Source organism: Coffea arabica, chromosome 8e (genome assembly GCF_036785885.1).
Source record: "Coffea arabica cultivar ET-39 chromosome 8e, Coffea Arabica ET-39 HiFi, whole genome shotgun sequence".
NCBI lineage: Eukaryota > Viridiplantae > Streptophyta > Magnoliopsida > Gentianales > Rubiaceae > Coffea > Coffea arabica.
This window is the reverse complement of record NC_092324.1, coordinates 47,366,266-47,389,527: the sequence shown is the minus strand read 5'-3', so window position 1 is coordinate 47,389,527 and position 23,262 is coordinate 47,366,266. Positions and strand designations below refer to the sequence as shown.

Sequence of the window (23,262 nt, the reverse complement as noted above, 5' to 3'; positions counted from 1 at the left end):
GTAAAGCTTTAATTTGGTAGAAAAAACCATGAAAAATTATGAAAAAAATATTCTGATTCTACCTCAGGTCATAGACTCAGACAAGGTTGTAGTAATGTACTTCTTCGCAATTGGCCTCCACGTTCTAAAACCGGGAAAAAAATGTTGTACAATTTTTCGAACGTAAATGCACCTTAAGTTCTTTACAGTTGGCCATGTAGAACTTAATGCAAAATATTAGTTTGTAAAAGGTTATCATACAGAATGATAAACAACTAACGAATGATTACTTCTTGAAACAAAGTTTTTTGCGTATAGCTAACTACCTCATGTAGTACATTACAACTTCTTAATATCTCCTTTTTCTAAGCACATATTTCGAATACTGCATTCGCATAATTTACTAGATTGGATAGTTTGTTGTACATTATAGTATCTTCCTTTTCTTTGAAGCATCAAATTGTTTTTTTTTCTGTCGCATTGAACAATAATGATTTGGATCTCTTGGGAGAGAGATGCATATAATACTATATATGCACAACTCAAGAAATTAAGCAAATCAATGGAGCCCAAGTGAAGGAAGAAAAATAGGTAATAGTTGGATAGTAATTCTAATCAAAGTTATTCTTACGTTCCCTTTGCATATCCGCCATTGCATTCCTTTTATCATTTTGTAACTTTTAGCATGCCAACCAAATAGGCCCTTAAAACATTTGGTAAAAGTATCACACATGAGGAATTATTTTTGCACCCTTAATCACTTGGTAATGAAACTAGCATTTCCTCTCTCAGTTGATTGCAGATTGAGCCCGGGATTAAAAATCCCACAAAGATCAAGATAGATATCTCGGCTCGGGAATCGTTGATGTTTTGTGATTGGGACACGGCAACTTCTACTGATCATCGGCACAAGTTTCTCTTTGTTTTTTGGCTAAATTATGAATATTGAAGCTTCCTGTCCTGGTGTATTGTTTCCCTAAAATAAGAAGAGATGAATGAGCATGGGGGGTGACCTTTACGTAGGCGATGTAATGCTAATATATATGCGCGCCGACAGGGAAGCTTCTCGGCGTGAGGCAGGTAGATGTTGGGTGACAAGGGAAGGTACCCTAACTTTTCAAATGTTGGCAATGACATGGTAGAGTGTGTATCATCAGTGACGCTTAAAGAATGATTCATCTAAATTTTCTGAATTTAAGTATTTCTTGAAATGTTAATGGTAAGATTTGTCTTGATGCAATAACTTTGTTAATCCTAGTTTTAGGTCAACTAGAATGAAACATAAATAGTTCAAAATGTCCCTTACATTTGGCTAAATGAATTTTATCGTCTTTCACTTTGTTAACTTTGTATTCCTTACAAATTTTAGCAGTAAAATTTAGTTCCAACTTAAATTTTGATCACTTTTTGGTCTTGAAATCACCACGTCATCTATATGCAATCATTTTTTATCTACAAGAAGATCAAATCCCACTTTTTTAGTGGGAAAAATAAATATGATTTGGGTCAAATCTCACTTATTTAGAGGGAAAAAAATGAATATGGATCGGATCATTTGCTTTAACGATAAATGGGATCTTACCTTTTTTTTCCCTAAAAAAACTGACTATGTTGATTTGCTTAATGGATTCAAGGTTAAAAAAAAAAAGATAAAAAACTTAGATTGGAACCAAATTTTACGGTTTCAATTTTGTAAGAGACAGAAGTTATCATTTTGAAAGTAAATAATGAAAAGATTCATTTGACGAAATGTGAAACATTTTAAACGATTTTCTCTTAACCTGTCGGCATAGAAACGATTTCGTTCTCAAGATTTATTAATTTTTAAGAAAATGACTTGTTACTTTATTACTAAAAAGGGATTGTGTACAAATCTCCCATGAGGTTTGTCATGATTGCAGATTGTGCATGCACTTACCTCCTCTCGCTGAGTGCCAAATGACTTGTCTAATCTTCACACAATAAATAGAATAACATGTGAAAACTATGCTTAAGACAACAAAACTTCCTAACATCGTAATTACTTCCTTGTGAGCCACATTTGTACCTCATATCACTTATGAGCTGATTTTGGACTTCAACAATCAGTAATTGTTTACGTGAACTGAGTTTGGACATGTCAACTCCAAAACTTATAAAAAGTAACTAACAGGCCTAAGCCCACTGAGGCCCTGCCCTTTCTACATAAATAAAATGCATTTGTTTTCGGATTAATGTTCTTCATTTTTCGTATATATAATTATAGAAATAACAACATGCAATCAAGAATTCGCTACGAATTTGAGAAGAAAAACTTATCGGTTTTGTTTCTTTCCTCAACTGGGCTTGTTTGACTTAAAAAAATTTGAATCCGTCCTTTCTCATCTCATCCCAAAGCCTGATGTAGTGAATGGGCTGAATTTGGACTTGGTTGTTGTTAATGTTCAATGGGCTAAAGTTTAACCTCAAGGTTGTGGACAGCCTGACTCACTTACAAGGCCTTGTTGACGGGCCTAAGCATTGATATTTTTTGGAGAATAACAGCCCACAAACATCTTCCGCCGTTCTCCCCATAGTTCTAATACCGTACCGGTCCACTTAAACAAGCCATGGACACTTCCTCACCAAATCCCAAGATCTGAGGTCAAATATTACCAAAGTTTACTATACTATACTATACTATACTATACTATACGGTATTATGATTTATGAGGATTAGTCATATGCGTACAAAAAATCTCTCAGTTTTGCCCATTAAAAATTACTGATCCAGGGAAAAAATCCATCTCTGGTTGCACTCCCCAGTTCCCTCTATTCTCTCTCCATCCCTCCCTCCTCTCCTGAGTTGCAGTATCTGCTGAACTCCAAATATATCCGAATAACTTACACTTCTATATTTAGGGATAGGGATAGTTCATTTGGGAAAAGAAAGGGGGAGGGGAAGAGTTTGGCGAAAGAGAGATCAGCCCTCTTTTGGGGACAGGGAATGGCTTTAATTCGCCTTATCAGTCGGGTCAGTTCTTGACACTTTTTTTTTTTTAATCAATTGTATGAACATCAGAAATATAACATGCAAGCCAAGGTTTTTAGTTTTTTTTTATTATTTTGCATAGGATGATGAAGCCCTAATCTAGAAATAGGTCATTTAATCGTTTGGTATAAGCTTTGGTGGGTTTAGGAGTAATTAGCTATCAGTCTTAGGTGTAAAGCCAAAAGGGTTGTTGGGTAAGAAATTTTTTTTTTTTGTTTTTAAAAGGGGTGAAAGTTGCTGATTTTATGTGTTTTTTTTTTGTGCAATTAATGATATGGGTTTTGGAAAGACTCCATTTTTATGACTCTAGTTAGCTTTTTCTAGGTCTGTTTTGCTTGTATTGTAGGTGTGACTTTTGCCGATTGATGTGGATAAGGAGGGATGGTTATATGAGCTTTAGCTCTGATAATAATGGTTTCATGTTGATCATATGTGCGAATTTTCATTCTAATTGTGTTAGGACCTGTGTTTTGTTATAACAGGTTCAACGACAGCAGTCGCAGTTGAGGCAACTGAGCAATGTATTAGTTAGAGCTTATCGCACTTCACCTAATGCCCAGAAAGAGTTAGGTACGCAATCGAAGTCGCTTATTGTTGATATGGCAGATTCCCTGTTTTCTGATTGTGGTGCAATAATATTATTCTGCCCATTTTTGGATGAAAGATAAATTGATGCATGGCGGATGATTCCTCTTGAATTTCCCTTGGTTATATTGTTTACTTGCTCATTGGCACAAGTTTGAAGCATTCCTCTTCACCTTCCCTCCATTTCTTCTTGCAGGATATGCATTTGGGAACACCAAAAGATTTCGATCAAGTTATGCTGCTAGCCTAGCTCGGAGAAGTGATGAATTAAGCGATGCTGCTTACCTCAAAGAGCTATATCATCGAAACGAGCCTGAGGCAGTCATTAGGGTGTTCGAAAGCCAACCCTCACTGCACTCTAACCCTGCAGCGCTTGCAGAGTATGTCAAGGCACTGGTTAAGGTTGATAGGCTGGACGAAAGTGAGCTGCTCAAGACATTGCAGAGAGGCTAGTGTCATTATTTTTTTTTAATTAATTTATTTTTTATCTTCTCTCTGGCCTTTCTGTGGTTTACTCTTTCTGATTGGGTCTACATACATGGATAGAGTTTTACCAGGTCTACTACTCTTGTAGCATATCTTGATTAGTTCTACCACTGAAGAGTTTTGATATTCTGTGACGTTTCATTGGTTTGAGGAATTTGATAAGTATGTTATACAGGAATTACAGGTGCTCCTAGCTCCCAGGTGGAAGAAGAAATGGTTGGAGGTCTTTCAGCTTTTAGGAATGTGGGGAAATCTACAAAGGAAGGTGTTCTTGGTACTGCTAGTGCACCTATACATATGGTGGCTGCTGAAGGGGGCCATTTTAAGGAGCAGTTATGGCGGACAGTCCGTGCTCTTGGTATGGCCTTCCTTCTAATCTCAGGCATTGGTGCACTCATCGAAGATAGAGGAATTAGTAAAGGTACCTGTAGTTATGAGCTTTGCTGGAAGGTCTTAGATTTTCTATTTTATTTTATTGTATTTGTTATTATTATAATTTTTTTGTGTTATTGTTGTGGTTTTGGGTGATGAATCTGTAACCAAACAAAAGGTTATCTGCTGACTAATGCTCTTTACCATTTTCTACTAGGACTGGGTCTGAATGAAGAGGTGCACCCTAGTATGGAATCTAATACGAAATTTAGTGATGTGAAGGGGGTTGATGAAGCCAAATCTGAGCTTGAAGAAATTGTTCACTATCTTCGAGACCCTAAGGTAATTGCAGCTTGTGCTTTCTGATCTGTAACAATCTCTTGGGTGGCTGGCTCACCTCCCTTTCCAATCACATGAATCTGTGAGTGAATAACTCGTGCATTTTTTCTGTTTTTCTGTGCAGAATATCTAAACTTCTATAATTTGCAGTTGTTAATAGTTTTTCTTGCATCCTTCTTTCCATTAGCAAAAGTTAGAATATTCATATGGATCTACAAAGCTTTATTTAGCTACCTAAATTTGGTTAAATTTTGCCCTTCATTTGGTTCTTGATCAACAAGCAATTGACATGATATTAGAATTATTTTCTGGGAGAGAACTTTGATTTTAATGATTTTAGATTAGCCTTCCTAAACTGTCAAGAAGCGTTGCAGACTTCATTATGCTCACCTTTTATGTTATTGCAGCGGTTCACTCGACTTGGCGGTAAGCTCCCAAAAGGTGTTCTACTTGTTGGTCCCCCAGGTACCGGCAAGACTATGCTGGCAAGGGCTATAGCTGGAGAAGCTGGGGTGCCCTTTTTCTCTTGCAGCGGCAGTGAGTTTGAAGAAATGTTTGTTGGTGTTGGTGCCCGCAGGGTTAGAGATCTCTTTGCTGCTGCAAAGAAACGGTCTCCATGTATAATATTTATTGACGAGATTGATGCCATAGGTGGGAGCCGCAACCCAAAGGACCAGCAATACATGAAAATGACTCTGAATCAGTTACTTGTTGAACTGGATGGCTTCAAGCAGAATGAGGGAATTATTGTGATTGCTGCAACCAATTTCCCGGAGTCATTGGATAAGGCTCTGGTTAGGCCTGGACGATTTGATCGTCATATTGTTGTTCCAAATCCTGATGTTGAAGGACGGAGACAGATCTTGGAATCACATATGTCAAAGGTACTTTGCTTTTTTTGATGATAAAAACCTCTATTTCTTATTTACTCTTTCCCCAGTTTTTTCATTTAATTGTCCCACTTGTTCATCTCTCACTTACTGAATCAAAGAGCTTTAGTTTGCGAATTGAGGATAATTTTGTATTGTAGTCTCTGAATTAGTGTGCATATTTCCCAAAGGGCGATCTGGAAAGGAAGAAGATATATGTGATGAATTCAGAAATAAGATGGAGGGGCCCTTGCAATGTTATGTAAAAAGTAGAAGCTTTGTTTGCCAAAGAAGATATGTTAGGACCCTAGCATACTCCAAAAAGTTACTTTTGTTCTGCCTGTTGTTGACTGAATTTGTCCAAAAGAACAATTCTACTTAGTCTTTTAGTGGCTTGTGTTTATCCTTGACCATTTTCAAGACATTTTTCAAGTCTTGCAATGTCTCCAAAAAGTTATTTTTGTTCTGCCTGTTGTTGATTGACTTTGTCCAAGAGAACAATTCTACTGAGTCTTTTAGTGGCTTAGTGGCTTGTGTTTTTCCTTGGCCATTTTCAAGACATTTTTCAAGTCTTGCAATGTAGATTTGTGCAAAGATTTGTACTTTGTTCATTCTTCTTTTTGGCCACGTACCACACCCCATGCCATGTCAACACAGGTTGCATAAACCAACTCGATGAATCAATCTAATTTCCTTCCACTAAGCTCTTATTTCAAATTCTCTACCCTTGTTTGCCTGGTGAAGTGTATTTCTCTGCCGTGCTCAATCCCTGACAGATCAGTTGTGAGATACTAGCTGGTCATTACTCGTTTGCTCACCTATATGTGATTCTGGTGCTGTAGACAAGCTCCTGCTTTGTGTACTTCTGTTTGGATGTTTCCTTTTGTGCAAGAGCAAATTTCCCATTTGATATGCTATAATTTACATAAGCATCTGCACCATGTACTTCATTTGAAAGTTTCCTTTTTTGCAATATTTCTCTTTATAGTTTACATATGTAACTTACTTGAAGACATATATAGGTGATCTTTGCTAATCTTTCCTACGCCAAGTTACTGCTTGATGTACTGGCCATTATAGTGATGCGCATATGGATAACATCCATCTGACATGCATGGCTGATACTTGAATTATCTTTGATTAGCGCATTCCTTAGACAATTCTACATTTTGGGAGAAGGAAATTTCAGCAGGGGATTCTAATCTGAAATTTTTTTTTTTGCTGATAGGTTCTTAAAGCGGAAGACGTAGATCTGACTATCATTGCCCGAGGAACTCCCGGATTCTCTGGTGCTGATCTTGCAAACTTGGTTAATATTGCTGCCCTTAAGGCTGCGATGGATGGTGCTAAAGCTGTGACACTGGCTGATCTTGAGCATGCAAAGGACAAAATCATGATGGGAAGTGAGCGGAAATCAGCTGTTATATCTGATGAATCACGAAGGCTGACTGCTTTTCATGAGGGTGGCCATGCTCTCATGGCTATCCATACTGAAGGGGCCCTTCCAGTTCACAAAGCAACCATTGTTCCTCGTGGAATGTCTCTTGGTATGGTTGCCCAATTACCTGACAAGGATGAGACAAGTATATCTCGTAAGCAGATGCTTGCTCGTTTGGATGTTTGCATGGGTGGACGAGTAGCAGAAGAGCTCATCTTTGGAGAAAATGAAGTGACTTCAGGTGCATCTTCCGATCTGCAGCAAGCAACCAATCTTGCAAGAGCAATGGTTACAAAGTATGGTATGAGCAGAAACGTGGGACTTGTTACTCACAACTATGATGATAACGGCAAGAGCATGAGCACTGAGACTAGGCTCCTTATTGAGGAAGAAGTAAAACAATTTTTGGAGAGGGCTTACAACAATGCGAAAACCATTCTCACCGTGAACAGCAAGGAGCTCCATGCACTTGCTAATGCTCTACTTGAGCATGAGACACTCTCTGGAAGTCAGATCAAGGCCCTGCTTGATCAGGTAAACTCTCAGCAGAAGCAACAACAACAACAACAAATGGTTACCACGCAAAGCACATCGCAATCCGGTGCTGTTCCTCCATCAACACCCAATGCAGCAGCATCTGCGGCTGCTGCCGCCGCTGCAGCAGCTGCAGCAGCAACTGCTGCAGCCAAGGCAAAGGGAATTGCACCTGTTGGATCGTAGCATGGAGGAGATGCACAGGTCAATCCTGTCCCTTATTCATAACTATCAGGTTTAATGTGCATATAGTGTTTTACATGGAAACCTTTTAACCTGTGAGAAACAATGTAGCTAATTGCGGACTCCAAGTTCATGTTTATGTATGCTTTTGAATGGAATGTGTAGAAGATGAATGGCAGGCAGGGAGTGCTATTTTCGGTGTACCACTTACATTGAGTTCTATTCAATGACTTTTTATCGTCCGTTCTCCCTACTTGACCACATAGCTAACAGTGGGTTCAGATCTGCCAGTTCAGTATAGCATTATGTTTTTCTGTTATTTATTATTTTCTTATTCTTTATTGCATTTTTGTTAGTTCGATAGATAGACTCCTGCTGTGCAGTGGATGTACTGTATAACTCTCAGTCAACATGATGCTGCATTGTTGAGAAATGTGGTTGTAGCTATATTTCTTGAATGGTCCTTGTGATGCTGTTAGTGCCTTGGCAAGGCCAGTTTGTTTGCTATACATTTTGTATTCATGCGGTAGAAAATGGTTTCCATGCCATTGGCTTCTGTTTGTCTTGCGATTCCAAATCAGGAATCTGCAAATTTTCTTTTCGAGATGCTTTTGTCAGCAATATTAGTCTAAGATAACAAGTCCAGGTGAATCTTTCCACGTGCTTGTTTTGTGCTATACAAATGTAGAATCTGCAGAAGGTTGTATTGGAGCCTGGTGAGGGCTAGAAGGGTGTAAATGCGGGATTAGTGTAACGAGTACATAAGAGGATTTGGCTCTTTTAACTCATTTAAGTCTAGATTAGACTGCTTCCTTCCAACCTGTTGGTGAAAAGATTTGCGCACTAAAGATCCCCATTCATATGTGAATGTTCAGACGTTTGATGGTGTTTGCATGCTAGTAATACGCAGAAAGAGTGAAAATTATGACTAAACTTGAACAAAAATAGAAACAGTTGCCACATGTATGGGGATCGTTAACAACTGGCAATTGCAAAGTGAATGCAGGATCAGTAGAGAAGGATCCTCCTGCTCAAAACTTCACCATCACAATTAGGACCAGCAGTTCAAGGACGCTGGTTTGCAATTGAAGGCACTAAAAGTGAATTTTGGATTCTTGGTTTGTCAATCCATTGATAAGTAGGTGCTCCTCGATCAAAGAGCTGTCTACTTAAGAGATATTTTCTGTGTATTTTCTTGTGTACCTCTCCACTTCTGGAATTCTATTCTTTCTTTCGAAGCTCAAAGAGCTGGAATTCTATTCTTAAAGAAACGTCTTTTTTTTTTGCCGCGCCATTTAATACGAAGGGATGGTCGAATTACTTGTTTATCTTAGACATCTACGTGATCCATACGTAGGGACAGTTCCAAGGTGACCTTAAATAAAATTAATTAATAATTTTTTTTATGTAAATGGAAGGGCTTAAAACTGGAACTTGTCGCTTATATTCTTTCTTTTGAACTATCCAACTCATTCTTACCTCAAAATTAATTAATACTTGTTTAAACTTCTCTCCCATATTAGTAGTAAATGAAATTAAAAAAGTGAATTTCAACACTTATATAAAAAAACGCTTATTTCAAGCGTTCACTCTTATAAAAGCTCACTTTTATGTGAATATGGTAGGTGTTATAGCATTCAAAGAAATGATTTATTAATAAGTTTAAAATAATACTATAGTACTTATTTTGATGATACGATGTATATGACATAAAAATATATTAAAAATAAAAAATGTGTTTATAATATGACAAAAAAAAAATTTACAAATAAGATCATGTACATCCAAATTTCCATCTCTTTCTTTCGTTTTAGTTTAGGTAGGTTTCCTACTACTCGTGTTGTATCGCTTCATCCCACATAAACATGTGTACATACAAAAAAATTTTCTTTTTTTTTTTTTTTGAAACAAGGGTGGTTATTTTGCTCGTAAGCGATGGGTCCTGCAAGGTTGTCCAAAATAATAATAATAAATAAAAAGAAAAAGAAAAGTTGCAGGAGCAGAAAAGAAAGTATAGTTTAATCATTGTAGTAATCCAGAAAGGTCAAATACAGGAGCTAAAATGGCAATCCACGAAGGCAAAGAGCACCATAACCACCACAACGACAGCAGCCACCAGCCGGGTAGGTCCATTAATATTCTCGTGTAAGTTAACACACCAATACAAAAATAAGTGAAGAAATAAAAGATACTATATAGTACAATTGAGAGAATGGGGTACAAGAAGAAGGGGGCCATCAGAAAGTTGATTGCTTTCTGCAGAACCTCTCAAGAAAATGTTCAAACTTTATCAAATTTGCTGGTGATCACGGCTTCCGTAGCATTTTCTACTTTGTACAAATTATGGGTTCTATACAAAATGAAATATCTTCTGTTAGCTATTCCTGGTTTCTTGTGTAATTTTGCGTGCTGGAATTGGTTCCGATTATTGGCTTCTTGATTTATGGGGAATTCACACAATTTTGCAAAAAAAAAAAAAAAACATTATCAGGGTCTCTTTTATCTCTCTCTCTCTCTCTCTCTCTCTCTCTCTCTCTCTCTCTCTCATTCATATTTAAATTTATTTAATGACCTGAGAATTCTGGGTTGGGGAGGTTCTCTAGTAAAAAGATTGCGTTGGGGAAGTTGCCAAAACAATTGTCTTTCAGGATTTTGTCAAATGCCGCTTGGCTGCCTTATTTCAAGTTAAAATGTCCAATTGATTGAAATAGAAGGGATTTAGTCAACCATAATTCGCAGATGTTGTGGAGGCAAGCAGAATACTAAGTCAGTTCAAATGTGCTGTTTAAGGCACTAAGCAAAGCCTTTTGGGATTGGTCCCGGTGCATATAGCGAGAAATGTTTGATACAGAGTTCTTCAGTTAATTCACTTGTCAGTGATGATCCCCTAAAAGTTGGCAACTTGCTGGATTTAGGTGACCTATTGAGGTGATCAGGACTCATTTCTTTGTTAACTTCTTGGCAGGGACCCATGAACAAAAGAGAGTACGTATACAGAACAGATATGGTGAGAAGCTTGTGGGGATATTGCATGAAACGGGGTCGAAGGAGGTTGTGATTATCTGTCATGGATTTAGATCTTCAAAGGTTGGTGTATGCCATCTCTATAACTGGATGTTTTAGGAGGAGAAAGTTTTCTATATTTTGGTAGTTCTCCACTCTAATGCTCTGTTTGCTTCTTTATTTACTTGGTGGAATTATCTGCAATCTCATTTTCAGCATTACCTGATGAGCATCTTTGCAAATTTTGCAATCTCCATCCTATTTGGTGCTGTAGGTGAATTGAAAATAACAAAACTTTTTTTTAGATGCATGTCATATGCACAAACATTTTATCTGCATCCCTCCTTACAGATGGCATTCGCCAATACTTCTGAAGAAGGAATGTTGACGGGTCCCATGCTCCAAAAAAAAAAAAAAGTCTATTTTCCTGCCTGCCTGAACTTGTCTGAAATCATAAACGCCTGGTCTTATTATATCCCTGATATTATACACTCAAATCACATACAGTTTTTATAATCTTCAAAATTTTTGTAAGTGTGTAACAGTGGAGAGGTAACATGTTCTTGTAAGTATGTGTTGGGAGCCTGAAGTGTCTTTTTTTCTGTATTTTGTTAGAAGCACTTTGTTGTATGATCATCAGGAAGATCCCATTTCTAAATCAATTTCATTGTATCATTACTTTTTGATTGCTACAGTATATTTGTTGCTAAGGACTAGTTTGATCATTCAATCCATTAATGTTGTTCCCTTCTCATAAACTTCAGGATCGCATTCCCATGGTGAATCTAGCTGCTGCTTTTGAAAAAGAAGGAATTAGTGCCTTCCGCTTTGATTTTGCTGGGAATGGGTAAGTGACTAGCCACTGACACGCTACTCCTCCCGACATGTCTCTTCAGAAATATCACCAAAATTTTTGTTCTTGACCCAGTCAGGACATCAGACATCTTGAGAAAAAATGCATGTTTAGATTAAAATTTGACATCCTCTTCAAACAATGGTCTAAGAGAAGAAAAAATTTAAGAATAAAATTGTACTATATCTTCAATCTGAGACCCTTTTCAGTGAAAATTAGGTGTGAAGATAGAGATTAACATTGCCCTCCAGATTTGGGTTCCTGCACATAAATTGGCTGTATACTTATGTTCCCTCTTCATCCTATGGAATGATCCTTTTAGGAGATTTTCGGAGTACAAAGGATCGAGTACATTCTGTCTTTTTTGACATTTACCATTTCCCTAATTTTTTATATGATGCTTGCTTTACTTTTCTGAAGAGGATCTTGTAGGACAAAATATATATGGGGAAACTCTTGGAAATGTTTACTTCTATATTGTCATTTTGTTGATATGTTTAATCAAACTCTTCAAGGTGCGTAATGCAACACAAGATAGGGGCGATCTTGTTTGAAGGAACGAAATTTAGAGAGAGAGAGTTTTGGGAAGATTTTCTTTATTTCTCTGATGCAGACTAATGATGGTACCGATGCCTATTTATAGGCTTTACACAAGAAGGTCATTGATTATCCTATCACCTATCAATCACTAACAGATATCTATCAACCACTAATAGATAACAATCATTCCTATCATATCTCTAATTGATATACAACATTAAGAATATTCACGAATCTTATCTGATACCAATTACAATTCAATCCAACACTCCCCCTCAAGTTGGTGCATAGATGTCATGCATGCCCAACTTGCCGAGTGAGTTGTAAAAGTCCTTAGTCGGCACGGCTTTTGTGAGTATATCAGCTAGTTGATCTTCAGATCTCACAAACGGAAGCCGTATTATTTTTTCTTCAAGATTCTGCTTGATAAAGTGCCGATCGACCTCAACATGCTTAGTGCGATCATGTTGAACTGGGTTATGGCTGATATCGATAGCAGCTTTGTTGTCACAAAATAAGTTCATCTCAGATCTAGGAGAAAAACCGATATCGGCCATCAGCCGTTTGAGCCACAGAAGCTCACACATACCTCTAGCCATGCCTCTAAATTCAGCTTCTGCACTTGATAATGCTACCACCTTTTGTCTCTTGCTTCTCCAAGTAACTAGATTACCACCGACGAATGTAAAGTAACCTGAGGTTGACTTTCGATTGGTAGCATCTCCTGCCCAATCGGCATCAGTGTAACCATCAATATTAAGATGACCATTTTTGGAAAATAAGAGACCCTTCCCAGGAGAACCCTTTAAGTACCGAAGAATTCTCATCACAGCTTTCATGTGCCGATTACTGGGTGAATGCATAAATCGCCTGACCACACTGACAGAATAGGCAATATCGGGCCGAGTATGTGACAAGTAGATCAGCTTACCGACCAATCTTTGATATCTCTCTTTGTCAGTTGGTTTCTGATATGGATATTCTCCTAACTTGTGGCTTAGCATAATTGGCGTGTCAGCAGGTTTGCAATCCAGGAGCCCAACCTCTGCCAACAGATCAAGTACATACTTCCTCTGGGATAGGACGATGCCTTGTGCCGATCTTGCCACTTCAATTCCCAGGAAATACTTGAGATTCCCTAAACTCTTCATTTCAAATTCAGCCGCCAGCTGGTTTTGTAGTTTGGAGATTTCCTCTTCATCATTGCCTGTGATAATCATATCATCGACGTAAATTATTAAGGCAGTTACCTTTCCATGCCGATGTTTTAGGAAAAGAGTATGGTCGGCATTACTCTGCTGAAAACCATACTTCTTCATAGCTAGCGTAAAACGGCCGAACCAAGCACGTGGTGACTGTTTGAGTCCATACAATGCTTTCTGTAATCGGCACACAGTATTTGTTTTCGATACTGTAGAACACCCTGGTGGGATATCCATGTAGACTTCCTCCTCCAGATTCCCATGCAGGAAAGCGTTCTTCACATCAAACTGATGCAACGGCCAATCCAAATTTGCCGCAAGAGATATCAGTACTCTGACCGTATCCAATTTAGCCACTGGTGAAAAAGTTTCTTGGTAATCGATGCCATAGGTCTGAGTGTATACTTTAGCCACGAGACGAGCTTTATATCTATCGATTGATCCATCAGCCTTATACTTGATTGTGAAAACCCATTTGCATCCCACCGTCCTCTTCCCATCTGGTAATGGGACCAAAGTCCACGTGTCATTTTTTTGCAATGCCGACATCTCATCCTTAATTGCTTGAGTCCAGTTTGGATCTTTGAAAGCAGCATGCACATCTTTTGGAATGTCAGTTGACGACACATTATTCACAAAGGCTTCAAGAGGTTCAGATAGCCTGTGAGTGGACATATAATTGGCAATGGAATACTTTGATCGCTTTGCATGACTTTCTGGAGAGTACCGAGTCGGTGGCTTACCTCGATTGGATCTGTCAGGTAATACATATCTTGCAGTAGTATCTAACATAACATTAGAATCAGCAGGAGTACTTACCTCAGGAACATTCTCAGGAGACATGCAGTTAGGTACTGAAGAGGGAGGGATTATATCAACAATTTCATCAGTAGCATCAGCATTTCCATCGGCAGCTCCTCCATCGACGGCTCCACGGACAAAATCAATAGGACAGCTAGCAACCGTACTTTCATCAGCAGCTTTATCGGTTCCATCGGCAGTGGGCTCCGTGGGCTCGGCAATGGGAGAAACAGTAGCTTCACCGACAGAATCAGTGGGACAGCACGGCCATGCTAATCCTGGCCAATTCTTTTCTTCTGTATCCCTTATCTCCCCCTGAAGGGAAGAATTGGATGCCGAGGAGAAAAATGTGTCCGACTCCAAGAATGTAACATCCATGGTTTCATACATCTTGCTAGTGGTTGGATCATAGCACCGATAGCCCTTCTTGTGCACTGCATACCCCACGAAGACACAACGAACAGCACAGGGATCAAGCTTACTTCGTTGATTCTTGTGCCGATGAACAAATGCTACACAACCAAACGCCCGTGCCGGAAGCATTAGAACCGATGGTAGAGTGAAATGTTGAGACAGTGCTTGCAGCGGTGTCTGGAAGTTGATAACTTTTGAAGGCAGTCTATTCAATAAATAGACTGCTGTTGTGACTGCATCATTCCAATATCGGCGAGGAACATGGGCACCAATCAGTAATGCTCTTGCTATTTCAAGGATATGTCGAATTTTCCTTTCAGCTACTCCATTTTGCTGTGGAGTTTGGGTGCATGATGTTTCATGTATAAGACCATTGATATTAAAGAACTCTTGTAGTGGCCGATTAACATACTCACCACCATTATCAGATCGAAGAATCTTGACTGTTGCTGAAAACTGTGTATGAATCATGGAACAAAATGACTTGAAAATATCAAGAACTTCATTCTTATGTTTCAACAAATACAACCAAGTCATTCGAGTACAGTCATCTACGAAAGTTACAAACCAACGGACTCCAGTAGATGAAGTGATCGGGGATGGTCCCCAAACATCAGAATGTACTAAAGCAAAAGGTGTATTCGACTTATTCAAACTGACAGGATATGAGGCCCTATGACTTTTGGCTAATACACAGGTCTCACATTTTAAATCGGCAGTTTTGATGCTCGAAAAAAGTGCTGGAAAAATGTGCTTCATATACCCAAAAGAAGGATGTCCTAGTCGCTGATGCCACAGTCGAATCTCTCGTTCTTTGGTGTTATCGGTACTCCTTGTCTAATTGGCTCTACCGATACTGAAATCATCAATGTAATATAGATCCCCCCTCCTAGTACCACGACCAATTATCTCCTTTGTGAGAATTTCCTGAAGAAGACAGAAGGTTGGATACATCAGTACCATACAGTTAAGATCAGTAGTTATTTGACTTACTGATAGTAACTTATTTGACAGTGAGGGAATCAATAAAGTATTCGGTAGAGATAAAGACGGAGATAAAGTAACAGTTCCAGCTCCTGTAACTGGATACTGCACACCATTAGCATTGGAAATTTTCGACCGTCGTGGTTGAGTTACGGATGAGAAGTCAGTTGGATCATAGGTCATATGATCAGTGGCTCCTGAATCGACAATCCAATTACTATCGCGTCGATGTGAGGAGTTCATACCTTGATGCTGATTGGTAGAAGACGTAGAGTGCACCTGGGCAATATTGATATCAGCAACTGCAACGGCCACCTTTCCGTTCTGACCAGCAACATTCAGTCGATCAGCTTGCCAATTTCGCCCTTTGCGCTCTTTCCACCATGTTGGATATCCGTGCAGCTTGAAGCACGTATCTTGTGTGTGCCCTTTCTTATTGCAGTGGGCACAATTAACTTCCTCAGTTGGCATCTCGGCTCGGGGTACTAAAATCGGCTCATTCTTCCTTCCCTTGGAAGCCATGACAGAGCCGATTGAGTGGTCTCCCCCTGTCATCATCACCGATTGTCTGCTGTCTTCTCGTCGGACATAGGCATATGCCTCTTCTACTGTTGGAAATGGTTTCATCCGCAGAACATCACTGCGAATCTGGTCCAGTCGGTCATCTAACCCATCGAGGAAAGTGTAGACTCTCTCTTCCTGTATGAGAGAATTATACCTGCTGATATCGGCAGCACATTCCATCGGGTTCGGCCGACGAAAATCAATCTCCCTCCACAAACCTTGCAAATCGTTGTAGTACTTTTCTATCAGCCCACCAGCTTGTCTCAGTCTAGTCACCTTCCGCCTCAGATCATACAGTTGGGATGTATCGGTTCCATCAAAGTATGTGGTAGCAATAGCATCCCATACCGCTTTTGCTGTGGGAAAACGAACGAAGGTACCGATCAAGGATGGAGCCATATTATTTATCAACCACCCTTTCACGATAGAGTCTTCAGTTCGCCACCGTCGATACGCTGGATCTGTTGGTGACGGCTGAGGGAGTTCACCATTAATATACCCCAATTTGTCCTTCCCTGAGATATACATCTCGACAATTTGGGACCATAAGGCATAGTTGGTATCATCCAACTTGATGCCGATCTGAGCCGAAGACGAATCCATGCTCGGTGTAGACTTCTGGCAGCTATTCAGGACTTCCACCATCCGAGTGGCAAAATCCTCTAGAACTACGTCAGCTTGTCCTTTCCCACCGTCCGTGAGCGTAGACGATTCGGCCATGGCTGGTTGTTGAAGAAATTATCAGAGTAACACTTTGGAGCAGAGATCCTAGAATCCCTGCTCTGATACCATGTTTGAAGGAACGAAATTTAGAGAGAGAGAGTTTTGGGAAGATTTTCTTTATTTCTCTGATGCAGACTAATGATGGTACCGATGCCTATTTATAGGCTTTACACAAGAAGGTCATTGATTATACTATCACCTATCAATCACTAACAGATATCTATCAACCACTAATAGATAACAATCATTCATATCATATCTCTAATTGATATACATTCAAACATTAAGAATATTCACGAATCTTATCTGATACCAATTACAATTCAATCCAACAGATCTTACCTACTAGTGCTAGTAAAAGATTGAGAGGAACATTACCCAAGACGACTAAAGAAGGGAAACAATATTAACTTGTGTAAATGCAGTGTAATTTACATACTGTCCACCCTTCAAATCATGAATTTTGAACATATACTGAGTATCTTATCAGATGTTGTTAGTCAAAGTTTCTGTGCAATTAGTAAATGACAGTCTGCTTAGTTTGTTATATGAACCTTTCTTGAGAGTTGTCATGTATATGCTTATCTTACTTCTGATCACTGTCACATAGTTCCTGAGTGCTTTTCACAAGTGTTTGATCAATCTTGTAAATAGATCTAAATAGAAGTACCTAGCAGAAAGGCTTGTAAAACGGAACTAGATAAGTAATTTTTCTTTGATTTTCTTTCTGACAGGCCTTTCATTTTCTTTGATGCAAAGTAGTAGGGCACTCACTTCTCAAACCTTTTCATATTAGAACTTAAGCTGGTTGGAGCCAATACATAGCTAAAGATTGGTGCAAAAGCTTGTAAAAGAGTTGAAGAAGACAATATTTCTTCATTTGAGCACAAAAAGCTATCTCCACATTCTTTTCTTTAGTTGATTTTTGTACGAACTCATTCATGACAAACATGTGGTATTCTTGCTTCCCAGAGAAAGTGAAGGATCATTTCAGTATGGTAACTATCGTAGAGAAGCAGATGACTTGCGTGCAGTGGTTCAACACTTCCAGGAAGAGAAACGTTTTGTAGCTGCACTTGTCGGGCATAGTAAAGGTACATAAGCTATTCGACTAAGTTCAAACATTGATTTACTGTCCGAACTTCTAGATTCCTTCCAGTCACCTGACAAGCTGTTCAGTTGAGATTTTTTAGGAGGAAATGCTGTGCTGTTGTATGCTTCAAGGGATAATGACATACAAATTATTGTCAATATCGCTGGCCGCTTCAATCTTGAGCGAGGAATTGAAGGTCGCTTGGGTAAAGACTTTCTGGAGAAAATTGAGCAGAATGGATTTATTGACATCAAGAACAGAAGGGGTAGCTAAGACCGTGATTCATCTTCTTGTATGAGTTTGGTTTTGTACTCGAGTGCTGCATGTTGGTTTCCTTGTATTTGTCCAGAAAGAAATCACTTATGGAAAAATTGTGTATGAGAGATAAGGAAATAAATAATTGCCTTCGAGCCAAGTTATGTCTCACATGGGGGTATTTCTATGTAGGAAAGACCAAGTATCGTGTATCTAAGGAAAGTTTGATGGACCGTCTAGCAACTGATACTCGTGCAGCTTGCCAAAAGATCAACAGAAACTGCAGGTAGGGATTGGTGATTCTTGTTTATCGAATTATGATTGAACTGTTGTTATCAATTCAATTTTGAATAGTATTCTATATCAGGATCTTCGTTATGAAACATATTGTCATTATCTTTCCAAATTCTGTACGTGTATGTAGGGTGTTGACAGTTCAAGGTTCCATGGATGAACTTGTTCCTGTCAGTGATGCCAAGGAGCTTGCAAAGCACATACCTAATCATATACTACACATTTTTGAAGGCGCAGATCATTATTTCACTTCGCATCAACATGAATTGGCTTCAGTTGTACTGGATTTTGTAACGAATGGGCTTACAGAATGCAGAAGAGTGCATAGATTTATCCATTCCCGATTCTGATACGAGGATAGTGATTATGGTTCTGGACAAATGGATTTTAAGAGAATCCAGTTACATGTCTGACTCTGTTGCTTCATACCAACCGTAACATGGTTCCTGGATGACAACATTGATTCCCCCCTCATGGAACCAACCAACGGTGATAGCTGAAGACTACCTCGATGGATAATGATGCAGTTAGGGTCTTTAAGAACTAGGGATTAGTACATGGACTGTAGTTTACTGAAAAACATGTTACAGCACAAAATGTCAAAAAAAAAACGCTGTGCAGAAGATAAAATATATGAACCATCTCTTTCATATGTTGTTTCCTCAATGAGTCGAAGATTCAATTTTAGTATTCAGTTTTGCTTTATGATTCTCAAGACCAGTTACAAGCAATTCATGTCATATGCATTATGAATATAAACAAGATCCACCAGCTCAAATCAATAGAACAGCTAAGCACTTCGATTATGTATTTCAACCGGATGCTTGTTCTGCCGTAGGCTGTATTGTCATCGTCAAGGAAAGGAGTATTCATACATGTCCCCCGATCTGTCGAAGACAGGAAAAATTTTTGGAGCATAAGATTGTAGTCGCATGTATAGGGCATTTGTTCAATTTTCAACAAATTTAGAAAACAACTTTATTCATCTAGAAAATTAATAAACGTGATACACCAAAGACTCTTCTAGGTTACTGACATTACAGGGATGATGGAGTTACTGCTAGAGTTTTCTACGTCCTACCAAAATTTACAGTCGGAAGGCTGCTGGATGCTAATGCCGACAATATGCAAGGAGTTCAGTAAGATACGACACCCCATCAGAAACGGTTACAGCAGTATAATAGTAGACAATCAGTACTGAAACTAGTACCATTCAACACTCTTTTATACTGCAACAGTTTTTGGCTTGACACCAATTTTTCTCCAAGAAACACTGGGCATTATCTGTTTGGGATCAACACGATCCTTATACTTGATGGCAAAGTTCAACAGCGAGTCAAGAAGAGCGTCAGAGAGAAGGTGGGGCTTGAGACCCAACTCAATGAGTTTTGTATGTTTGGCATTATAGTAATGCTCCTCTGCCTCTACTCTGGGGTTGGGCACAGATACTGTTTTCACCTCAATGCCAAGTTTTTCTCCAGCTTTCGTGACAAGGGCCGCAAGTTCATTGACAGAAAACTGCTCCGTGAATTGATTGAAGACCCTGAATTCTCCTCTCTGTGCTGGATTAGCAATTGCAAGCTCAACACACTGAACTGTGTCTCTTATATCTAGATATCCCCTGGTCTGCATGGTACAAAAAGAATGCATTACAAAATATTCAGTAGATCACAAAAGAACATGGATGAAGATGAAATAAAGTTAGAAGTATCAATTGAAGCACTTGAGTGAGTTGGTGACTGCAAAACCACCCTAGCTTCAAGCGCCACACCCCTTCTTTGCCTCTCCACCAGGTGCATTTTCGTTTTTTTTTTATGCAGCCAAAAACAAAAAGCACTTCCTAGTTCCTATTAACATCAGAATGATGCATTTCCAAATTCAAGCCCTATAGTCAGAATACTTCAGTGAGTCTCAGCCAAAGAAATTTAGAAAATTTAAAAAATAAGAAAGGAATCTGGAGTAGCTTCTCCAGCAGTGGCTTACCCTACAGAGGCTGCATAAAGATTATGGCAATCCAGATAAAAAAAGTCATTTTACCCATCCAAACCCAACATCATATCAGCAGATTTCAAACTATCGTCTATGGGCATCAATTTACATCCAAGTTCAGAAGGTAGTTAGCCAAGAGTACTTTGGACCTAGGTCATGTAATCTCCAAATCAGCATAACTATACGTTCAATATCCAGATTTAACCTTCTCGAGACAACAGGCAGCAACTCGGTTATTATCCGTTATAATGGCAGGTTCATGTTATTACATACTTTCCTCGGAAGTTCCAGATAACTAGCCTAAAATAGGGATGGACTTATAAGTGATTTCAAGAGGAAGCTTCAGCCGCCTTCTAGCAAAACCATACCAAAAATGTGAACTATAAAAACTAATCTTACCTAGGTACTCAAGACTTTGTCAATTAATATACCATTTCAGAACATAATACTGCTTCAATATGTAGATCTATGAAGCATGTGAGAGACAAACCTATTAGGTCACATGTAATCCGATGGAGGAGGCTTATGCAATATGTGTTGCACAGTTTTATTTGCTGAATGTGCTAAGAGTTTAAATTTGTTGTTTCCAGTGACTAATAACAGTAGGAACTACCCATCTATCGATTCATGATGCTTTCACACAGGAAAAGAAATAGATATTAGACTGTGCCTATTGCAATATAACTACTCGAAGTTTGCAGCTGAGAAGCATCTCCAGTTCTGCAGGAAATATCATATGATTAATGTGACAGAGACATGAAAGGAGAAAATACCTGGCCCCCTTTGCCATAGACAGTAAGTGGATGACCGACAGCAGCCTGAACACAAAACCTATTTAACGCAGTTCCAAAAACTCCATCATAATCAAATCTATTACATAGCTCATCATGCATTGCAGTCTCATCTGTTCTCAGACCATAAACTACTCCTTGGTTTAGATCAGTGGCTCGGATTCCCCACGCCTTGCAAGTAAATGCAATATTATGGGAATCATGGACCTTACTCAAATGATAGAAAGAACTTGCCTGCTTGGGATAAGGCAGAGTGTCTGTCCTTCCATTATGAGTAATTGTAATGTAACCTTCCTCAATGTCTATGTTTGGGGTCCCATACTCTCCCATGGTTCCAAGCTTCACCAAGTGACACTCATCTCTAAATTCCTTTATGGCAAACAGAACATTAAGTGTCCCAATGACATTGTTCTGTTGGGTAAATACAGCTCTTGACCTATCAATCATGGAGTAAGGAGCAGATCTCTGCTCTCCAAAGTGGACAACAGCATCAGGTTCAAATGACTTAAAAGTCTCAGCCAGGAACTCAAAGTCACATATATCCCCGATGTGAAGTTGGATATCCTTGCCAGTAAGGGACTTCCAACAACGGATACGATTATGGATAGACGAAATAGGTGTGAGGGAGTCAAGACCGAGCTGGTGGTCAAAAAGGCGACGAACAAGGTTGTCAACAATAGCAACTTCATAGTTTCTGTTTGATAGATGGAGTGCAGTAGCCCAACCACAGTAACCATCACCACCAATAACCATGACCTTCTTTGGACTACCAGCTTCACCGGTTTCTTGAGGAAAGCTAGAGCCAGGCTGAGCTTTGGATTCTTGACTCAGAGAAACAGCCATAGCATAGATGGTGGAGGATCTTTTTGGCCCTTTTCCATGCAGGATGAGCTTTTTCGAACGAGAGGTTGAAGTTGGCAAACTAAAAGATGCGGGAAATCCCGATGATGAACACTGATTCACTAACAAGCATTTTGGCTTTTTGCAGCTTGGAGAGATATTCAAAGAACAAGAGGTAGAAAGCAAATGCGCCATAGTAGCTGCCAATTGGACTCTTAAACTGTATTAAACCTGCACAGTCTGTACTTAAACTCGAAATCAATCTTCAAAGTCACTACTTTGCTGCTCTATATAAATACAAGAAGCAGACTGACAAAGAATCATTGTGATAAAAACAACCCATTTTATTCAATTTTTTAAGTTAACCAACTCCAAAGTTCTAATGAAAATTTGTATAATGAGTGAGCCTTTTACTTCTTTTCCAACAGTTCTGCATTATTTAACGAGTCCATTGCTACTTGAATGCCCAGTCCATCCCAAGAACAAAAGACCCCTGCTTTACCTTTTTTTTTTTTCAGTCTTCAACCTACTATCCAAGTCAAGAATTAACCAAGCTGTGCTAAAAAATTACGGTTCATAGACCAGTAAAAATTGGACTACATAAACAGATAGAGAGAAAGAGAGAGAGCAACCGCAGCAAAAGGCATGCTACTGAAACTTTAGAGCCAGAGAGATTGATGAGAATTAGTCGAGTTGGAAAATTATTTACCTTACTACGACAGAAGAATCAGAGAGCAAATCCGAAAGGGTCTGTCAAGAATCCAACTTCCAGATGAAAATTGATCACTCACATCAGTGTCTACGAGCTCCACTCCAGTCTCCAGGGGGATGGACTTTCCTTCGGCTGTGTTTTTCAAGGTACTTACTACTGGTCCGTCCTTTCGGGAGCATCAATAGCAATGGCTCAAGGGGATATTCTGGATATGCTCGATAGTATAATGCTAGATGTTAAGTTACATTTGTACCCTTACATTTTCCAAACCTTCCTGCTGGGTTTCTCATTTTGTTGACTTTCTCGTGATTTGATTTGATTTGATCTTCTTATTTCCCTAAAACTGTGTTTGCATTGTGATTTTCTGTCAAAAAAATTTACGTATTTTATGAACATATTTTGCAATCAC

General features: G+C 39.0%; 3 protein-coding genes across 8 annotated transcripts; 2 read left to right on the top strand and 1 right to left on the bottom strand.

The window, feature by feature from the left end:
• The first annotated feature begins 2,659 nt into the window (after positions 1-2,659).
• Positions 2,660-8,037, top strand: LOC113703674 (ATP-dependent zinc metalloprotease FTSH 4, mitochondrial). Of its 2 annotated transcripts, none has more exons than XM_027225117.2 (7): positions 2,660-2,971; positions 3,472-3,559; positions 3,771-4,022; positions 4,236-4,481; positions 4,650-4,774; positions 5,179-5,655; positions 6,869-8,037. In XM_027225117.2, the coding sequence occupies exons 1-7, from the start codon at positions 2,945-2,947 to the stop codon at positions 7,796-7,798; spliced, it is 2,145 nt and encodes a 714-aa protein (XP_027080918.1). In that variant the 5' UTR covers positions 2,660-2,944; the 3' UTR covers positions 7,799-8,037. The 2 variants fall into 2 exon arrangements, with proteins under 2 accessions (XP_027080918.1, XP_027080919.1); XM_027225118.2 differs by having other exon boundaries at positions 2,728-2,971; positions 4,245-4,481.
• Positions 8,038-9,680: 1,643 nt separating this feature from the next.
• On the top strand, positions 9,681-19,173 carry LOC113703180 (uncharacterized). 5 transcript variants are annotated; one of them, XR_011819702.1, is made up of 7 exons: positions 9,681-9,918; positions 10,761-10,882; positions 11,563-11,645; positions 17,852-17,973; positions 18,073-18,237; positions 18,425-18,513; positions 18,652-18,858. XR_011819702.1 is itself a non-coding variant. In XM_027224459.2 (7 exons), the coding sequence occupies exons 1-7, from the start codon at positions 9,858-9,860 to the stop codon at positions 18,869-18,871; spliced, it is 867 nt and encodes a 288-aa protein (XP_027080260.1). In that variant the 5' UTR covers positions 9,728-9,857; the 3' UTR covers positions 18,872-19,173. The 5 variants fall into 5 exon arrangements, 4 of the variants coding, with proteins under 4 accessions (XP_027080261.1, XP_071916765.1, XP_027080260.1 ...); XM_027224459.2 differs by having other exon boundaries at positions 9,728-9,918; positions 18,420-18,513; positions 18,652-19,173; XM_072060663.1 differs by lacking the exon at positions 9,681-9,918 and adding an exon at positions 10,104-10,655 and having other exon boundaries at positions 18,420-18,513; positions 18,652-19,173.
• Positions 19,174-19,474: 301 nt separating this feature from the next.
• On the bottom strand, positions 19,475-23,039 carry LOC113703178 (UDP-sulfoquinovose synthase, chloroplastic). Its single transcript, XM_027224458.2, has 3 exons — positions 22,851-23,039; positions 21,284-22,381; positions 19,475-20,147 (listed from the first exon to the last, which is right to left on the bottom strand). Exons 2-3 carry the CDS (start codon positions 22,334-22,336, stop codon positions 19,746-19,748), a joined length of 1,455 nt encoding a protein of 484 aa, XP_027080259.1. The 5' UTR covers positions 22,337-22,381; positions 22,851-23,039; the 3' UTR covers positions 19,475-19,745.
• Positions 23,040-23,262: the final 223 nt, after the last annotated feature.

Coding starts and splice junctions, on each gene's coding strand:
- LOC113703674 (XM_027225117.2), top strand. CDS start 2,945: ATGGCTTTAATTCGCCTTATCAGTCGG. Junction 4,023..4,235: donor GCTCAAGACATTGCAGAGAG/GCTAGTGTCATT, acceptor TATGTTATACAG/GAATTACAGGTGCTCCTAGC. Junction 4,482..4,649: donor AGATAGAGGAATTAGTAAAG/GTACCTGTAGTT, acceptor ATTTTCTACTAG/GACTGGGTCTGAATGAAGAG.
- LOC113703180 (XM_027224459.2), top strand. CDS start 9,858: ATGGCAATCCACGAAGGCAAAGAGCACCATAACCACCACAACGACAGC. Junction 9,919..10,760: donor CGACAGCAGCCACCAGCCGG/GTAGGTCCATTA, acceptor ACTTCTTGGCAG/GGACCCATGAACAAAAGAGA. Junction 11,646..17,851: donor TTTGATTTTGCTGGGAATGG/GTAAGTGACTAG, acceptor CTTGCTTCCCAG/AGAAAGTGAAGGATCATTTC.
- LOC113703178 (XM_027224458.2), bottom strand. CDS start 22,336: ATGGCGCATTTGCTTTCTACCTCTTGTTCTTTGAATATCTCTCCAAGC. Junction 20,148..21,283: donor TCTATGGCAAAGGGGGCCAG/GTATTTTCTCCT, acceptor TGTACCATGCAG/ACCAGGGGATATCTAGATAT.